The sequence below is a fragment of the Neoarius graeffei genome, chromosome 21 (genome assembly GCF_027579695.1).
Source record: "Neoarius graeffei isolate fNeoGra1 chromosome 21, fNeoGra1.pri, whole genome shotgun sequence".
Lineage (NCBI taxonomy): Eukaryota > Metazoa > Chordata > Actinopteri > Siluriformes > Ariidae > Neoarius > Neoarius graeffei.
The window spans coordinates 30,956,020-30,963,491 of NC_083589.1; the positions used below are offsets into that span (position 1 = coordinate 30,956,020).

The window sequence follows — 7,472 nt, forward strand, 5'->3', positions numbered from 1 at the left end:
ATCAACAGCAACACTGAACGGGCAATCAAAATTTGGGGCCAAAAGTACCGGAGCAGGCGCAAGCAAAGCCTTTACGTTGTCAAAGGCATCCTGACACTTGTCAGTCCACTGAAATGGAACTTTTGAACCAAGCAAGTTTGTCAGAGGCAACACTACAGATGCAAAATTTTTACAAAACACCCTGTAATATCCTGTCATCCCAAGAAATCTTCGGCGTGCTCGACGGTCTCCAGGCACAGGGAAACTACAAACTGCTTCAACTTTGGCCCTTACAGGCCGGACTTGACCTCCACCCACCACCTTACCAAGATAGGTAACACTAGCCTTGACAAACTCGCACTTAGCAAGATTTACTGTTAAGTTATCTGCAGCCAGTCGAGAAAAAAGTTGATTTGATCAATATGACTGGACCAATTACTACTGTATAGAACGACATCTAAATATGCGTCACACCTACGCATCCCTGCTAAGACTCAATTAATGAGTCGTTGGAAGGTAGCTGGAGCATTCCTAACCCCAAAGGGCATGACATAATACTGCAGGAAATTATCTGGGGTTACAAAAGCAGATAACTCTTTAGCCCTAGATGTCAATGGAACCTGCCAGTATCCCTTTAGATCAAACTTACTAACAAATTTAGCAGACCCAACATGGTCTATACCAGGGGTCACCAAACTACGGCCCGCGGGCCAGATCCGGCCCGCCACCCCCCTTTGACCGGCCCCCCAGCCCCTCTGCCCCCCATCACTTGAACCGGCCCTATGAGGCAATCCCCAAAAGTGGTCATGGCCTATTTTTTTTAAATTGCTTTTTGGCAAATAATAACATGTCTGCATCTTGTATTTTGTTGATTTTATCAATTAAAATTGATATTTAGTTATACAATGAACTTCATATTTTCCGAATTTTCGTCATATGCTCGCGATCAAGCAGTGACAGGCAGCGCATGCGCAGAGAACTGTCAGTGTTCAGGACAGCAAAATGGCTAGCGGTCAGCGAAAAGCTGACAGAGAGTGCAGAGTTTCTAAAGAACAGTGGACCACCGATTATTTTTTCGTTCAGTGTAAGGACCGTGCAGTTTGTCTTGTATGTAAAGAAAGTGTGCCCGTTTTCAAAGAATATAATCTGCGTCGTCACTATGAAACCCGCCACAAAGCAGGGTTCGAATTATAAATTTGACCCTATGGGGGTCTCTATTTAAAAAAAAAAAAAAAAAAGCAATGCATACTCGCTCTCCTGGACCAGCGCACTTTTGCGCACTGCAGTGCACAGCTTTCACACACAGGCGCGCGCATGCACGCACGCACACACACACACACGGTGTTGCATATATATATATATATATAGTTAAACAAATTATATATATTGTATATATATATAATTATATATATTGTTAAACAAAGGAAGATCGTTGTGAGCTAGAGGACAAGTCTTCTTCGGACTTAACTTCACATTCGATTTCGCAGGCTGCAAATTTCAGTTTGCGCGCATAGTGGTGTGGTGGTGAAGTACAGCCGTACATGTTGCGGTTTAATAACACGTTCAATACAAAGTTATGGCTGCATGGTGATCGGAAATGAAATGAGTTTTATTTATATTTACATGGTGATATAGGCTATTCAAGCTTATTATGGTGATATATGACGTATTTGAGAGACTTCCACAGAAAATTAAGTTTGCTTCTTTCATGGGAGCCTGAGGGAATGGGAGCTCAGCTCCCATTGGCTCCCACGTAATTCGAACTATGCCACAAAGAGTATGCTAGTTTGCGAGGGCAAACAAGAGAAGACAGGATTCGGAGGATGAAATGCGGACTGGCTGCACAACAGAATGTATTCCTTCGCCAAACCCAGATCAACCAGGCTGCTGTCCGAGCTCGCTATAAGGCAGCTCACCTACTAGCTACCCATGGAAAGCCGTTTACTGATGGGGACTTTGTTAAAGTATGCATGCTTGCTGTGGCCGAGGAGGTGTGTCCCGACAAGAAGGATGCGCTCAACGCGGTGAGTCTCTCCGCACCTACTATGACCAGGCGAACCGAAGATTTGGGGGACAACGTGTATGACCAGCTGAATGAGAAAGCATCAGAATTCGAGTTTTTTGCTTTGGCCATGGATGAGAGCAATGACGTGCAGGACACAGCACAACTGCTGTGATCTATTGCTCATATTATTATAATTTCACTGTTTTTTAAAATGTATTTATTTTATAGGCCTATTTATTTGACCTTTATTAAGTGCTGCATACAATTATTATTAATATTATTAATGATATCAACAGGCCTACCTACAATTTATAATTTTCCACTCACCTTTGCCAGTGTCAATCACCTCAACTAGGCAGATGTTTCTTACCTTGACAGCTTTGATATTATTTTTATTAGAAAATAAATAAATGGAATATCAGTGGTATTTCAAATTAAAACAAAGTGTGAAGACTCGATTACTACTTTTGCAAACCACTAGTAAAGATAAACAAATATGTACCAGGAATCAAGTGTTGATATAGTAGTATGGATATAGTAGTGTGGATATAGTAGTGTTGATCTAGTAGTGTGGATATAGTAGTGGGAATGGCTGTGCCAGGCTAGTAATCTCTACTACACAATGAGGCCTGCTGGTGGTCATATTTGTCTGGGTTATACAATTCTATGTGATATAGCTGACCCGACCCCGGCCCCCATCACAGTCAGGAACGACAATGTGGCCCCCAGAGAAAAAAGTTTGGTGACCCCTGGTCTATACAGTCATCACAGCGTGGTAAGGGGTAACAATCAGGTTTAGTAACTGCATTAAGGCGTCTATAGTCAGTGCAGAAGCGATAACTCCCATCAGGCTTGTTTACTAGCAGGCAGGGAGAGCTCCATGCATTAAAACTTGGCTCAGCAAGGTCATGCGTCAACAGGTAGTCAGTCAACTTCTTGTAGCAGTCCCCTCTTTGTAGGATTGACCCGATATGCATGTTGTTTAATGGGCTGCACACCACACACATCAATATCGTGCTCAATAACAGAGGTACGAGATGGAACATCAGGAAAAAGACTTAAGGACTTAACTCAATAACATCTGCTCTTTCCAACTCCGTCAAATGAGAGGTGTGAGGGCAAGTCTGCTAAAAACTCTGAATTCTGTAGGCGATCCACCACCATTTCCTGTGATGGGCCCCTAACCCCCTCATCCAACTCCTCACTGACAGGATACAAAACCATAGAAGTAGCCACCATAGAAGGCCCAAGTGCAACACCAGTAGAGTCCACTACGGGCATGGTGGAAACCAAACTAACAGGTGTAGGTACCAACAAATTAAGATAAGGCTTCAAAAGGTTGATGTGGCAAACTTGCACCTTCTTCCGACGATCTGGTATGCTCAAGAGATAGTTACTGTCTGACAGACATTTTACAACCTCATATGGACCACTAAATTTAGCTTGAAATGGGCTACTCAAAAGAGGCAAAAGTGCAAGGACCTCATCACCTGGAGTAAAAAGTACGCTGCTCTGCCTTGCGATTAAAAAGTCGCTTCATTTTTGACTGAGCTTTCTCAAGCTTACGTCTCGCAGCAGCCCTAGCCTCATAAAGGCGGTAGCGAAACCTACTAACAATCTTGAACGTTAACAGGAACCTTATCCACACTCCACTCATCTGCCAGAACTGCAGTTGGGCCTCTAACCACATGTCCAAATACCAGATCATTTGGGCTAAAGCCCAGACTTTCTTGAACTACCTCCCTGATGGCTAGAATTGCCTTCCGAAATTGATGGAACAACCACTTGCAAAAATGTTTCAAAGTGGATGTTTTGCCTAAACATCTCCTATACAACAGTCCATCCTGCAAAAAATAAAGGGAGTTATTATACTGGGCCTGCTCAGATGCCATCTCAAACAAAGGTTTTAAAGAAGAATCAATGGCCTGCTCCTTTATCAATTCCTCACATGAAACCTTAAACAGATCAGGCAAAGAGAGATCAAGCTTGTCATGTAGGATAGCAGGTGCAAACTCACCATCAGCGACTTCTAAAGGAGGGTCTACCTTCTCAGCCTTAGTTTCCTCCTCAGAGTCATCACTTCCAACAGAAGTAGTCACTAGCTCCCCTACAGGCAGGTCAGAGGAAGTACCATCTACAACACCAGGTGAAGTAAGAAATGTATTCTCTAAAGGCACAATATCAGAATCGATACCACGTTTTACCATGGCGCGAGTAACAGCACACGCTGGAAACAAATCTAGGTTACCTAGTGGACTTGGGTCAGACATAACTGGTAACTTTTCTTCAAGCAGACAAATGGGCTTAACGATAGGTGGAGAGACAGCATCAGTAGAATCCCAAACTTTCCCCCCAGCTAAATCATTACCCAAAATAAATGAAACACCAGGTACAGGGAGACATTGACGCACTCCCACCACATCACCGATGTCTAGCCGAGAAGACAAATGAACTGTGTGTAGAGGCACCTGCATGAACGTCATTTCAAAACCCCTTACTAGAACATGTGCACCTGTGGCACTACTTTCAGAAAGAGGCAAAACAGCCAATATAAAAGATTGAGCTGCTCCAGTATCTCAGTATGCGCACTGGCACACAATGTGACTCACCCGGCAAAGACACCAAACCATCAGTAACAAAGGGGGTATAGTCCGCATCAATACATTTACCTACTTCAGTAGCAACAGTAGACCCAACACTCATGGCACCAACAGACTGACCCATCCCACAAGAAGTCACCAAGCCAAAGCCTTTGGCACACTTGTTCTTTTTGTTGCGAGCTGCACAGTCATTTGCCTTATGTCCTACCCTCTTACAGTAAAAGCATGTGACTGTCGCTTTACTAGGGGAAGGGGGGCGAGTAACGTTAGAGGAAGACGTGGTGGTATCAGAGGAAGATGCATGCTGCACATTATCCCACCAGCAGGCTGTTTATTCCTAAGAGTATTGGTGTTTGCTCGGCTGGCTACCCCAGCGGCCATCAGGAACACGCTTGTGCGTCAGCACGTATTTGTCAGCAAGGACAGCAGCTTCCTCTAATTTAAGCACCTCCTGCTCATTCAGGTAAGTAGCCACAGTATCAGGCAGACAGTTTTTAAAATCCTCCAAGAGAACCATCTGTCTCAGGTCTTCTTTGGACACTACTTTCAGCCCACTGCACCATCAAACAGTTTTTTTTTCGTGCAAATTCTACGAAAGTCTGCTGCTCTAACTTCGTGTTCCTAAAGCATTGGCGATAAGCCTCAGGGACCAACTCATAAGCATGCAAAATTGTCTTCCTAACCGTATTGTAACCCTTTGCCTGCTCAACAGCCAATGCAGAAAAAACCTCCTGTGCCTTACCAATGAAGACACACTGCAGTGAGAGAGGCCATACCTCTTTGGGCCAGCCAAGTGTGGTTGCTACCCTTTCAAAGTGAGCAAAGTATCTACCCACATCCTCCTCAGAGAAGGGTGGAACAAGCCATATATTTTTAGCAACATCAAACTTTGGTTGCTGGGGACTAACAGAATCACCTGTGGGTGGTGTGGGCTCACGTGAACCAAGCTCCAACTCTAGCCTTCGCATAGCCAAGGCATGTTCTTGCTCTATCACATTCCTCACACTCCAACTCCAAGCACTTCAACTGCACCTGAAACTCGTTTCCTCAGCTCTACATCCCTCTGAAACTATAGTTGTTTCACTTTAAAAGTTCCGTCCTCGCTCTCAACCTTAGGTTCATCTAACTGTGTCTGCAGTTCAGATGTAGTTGTCATTTCACCTACCACTAACACCTTTCTCCTGTAACTGATCTCTAACTGACAAACAATGACTCCTTTAAACTTCTCTCCTGTGATGTAACCTGAAGTTCATAATATTCTGCCACTTCACACAGCTGTGCTTTTGTCATTATTGCCAACAAGTCTTCAGACGGACTGGCACAAAAATCTTCGACAGACCCCATTGTTAACTAGACTAAATTATAATAGGCCACAACTAACTGTGAGAACAGCTCCCTACTCTCCCCAATAGGTGCAAATTCAACACAGTATAATTTACAAATGCCTAACCCAGAAGCAATCAAATAAACGAGGCACAGAAAAAAAAAACTCAGCTACTACTGCTTTTCTTTCACTCACAATAATGATTAAAGGAACAATCCACCGTACTTCCATAATGAAATATGTTCTTCTCTGAATTGAGAAGAGCTGATCTGTACCTCTCCGAGCTTTGCGCGACCTCCCAGTCAGACGCGCTGTTACTCCTGTTAGCAATGTAGCTAGGCTCAGCATGGCCAATGGTATTTTTTGGGGCTGTAGTTAGATGCGACCAAACTCTTCCACGTTTTTCCTGTTTATATAGGTTTATATGACCTAGGTTTACATAGGTTTATATGAGGTATCAATGCGCTGTCGAAGCGCGCAGAAGGTGTTAGTACGCCTGTCATTATAGTGCGGACTTTCCATAGCATAGAAAATCGCCACGTTTCAATTTGTGTAACTGAACTTTGTTTCATGTCACTGGTCATATAAACCTATGTAAACAGGAAAAACGCGGAAGAGTTTGGTCGCATCTAACTACAGCCCCCAAAAATACCATTGACCATGCTGAGCCTAGCTACATTGCTAACAGGAGTAACAGCGCGTCTGACTGACTGGGAGGTTGCGCAAAGCTCGGAGAGGTACGGAGCAGCTCGTCTCAATTCAGAGAACATTTCATTATGGAAGTACGGTGGACTGTTCCTTTAAACTACCATTACACAACGTGCAAGAAATGCACAGAAACTGGTAAACACCAGAATAAATCACAAACATACTTGTCGCAATATCAAAGCATACGCAAACAAAGTTAAACATGCACACCTCACCTTACTAAAGGCTACAAACTAACAAGTTGCAAACAGTGCAGCACATGCACTAAACGAGGCACCAACCTCCACAAATTGCAACTTAAACAGCTTAATTAAGCGCAGCGAGACAGATCACCCAAACACAGAACATCAATCGATCTAAAAATAGATCTGTGAATGTTCTATACGGTACTCCGCACACAAAAAGTAGCCAATTAATGCGAACACATTCTACTGACAAATAAAGAGAGGATAGACACCACATCCGCATGAACCACTTACCCCAACGTGACTCCAGGTGAGACCATCAGCCGGTCGCCGGCGAAATTCCTACAGCAAATGAAACACAGTCCTCTGGTAACCTAATTACCTAGCCCCAGAAGCTAACTAACCTTGCTAGTCTTCAGGAGCCTGCTGGCCTTGGGGCGGCTGGCTAACGCTGAACTCGCAACAGTGTTACACTGTTTGAAGCGTGCCCCTGACAGGAGAGATAACTCCTGACCAGGATTACCCCCAAAAACAAATAACTAAAATAACAAAGGCAAAATAATAACCAGTGCACCGAAGGAAAGGCAATACCCAGCTGGAGCACTCTGCCTAACCAGAGACTGCAATTAAGCCAAACAAACCAAACAAATGGGCTCACCTGAGACCACTTG

The 7,472-nt window shown here is 44.0% G+C and overlaps 1 protein-coding gene across 1 annotated transcript in view; it reads right to left on the minus strand.

The window, feature by feature from the left end:
• LOC132869952 (golgin subfamily A member 4-like) overlaps positions 1-5,101 on the minus strand; it is a 63,117-nt gene extending 58,016 nt beyond the window's left edge. Inside the window, 2 exon segments of the mRNA XM_060903518.1 lie at positions 4,002-4,118; positions 4,954-5,101. Of these exon segments, the coding sequence (XP_060759501.1) occupies positions 4,002-4,118; positions 4,954-5,101 (265 nt within the window).
• Positions 5,102-7,472: the final 2,371 nt, after the last annotated feature.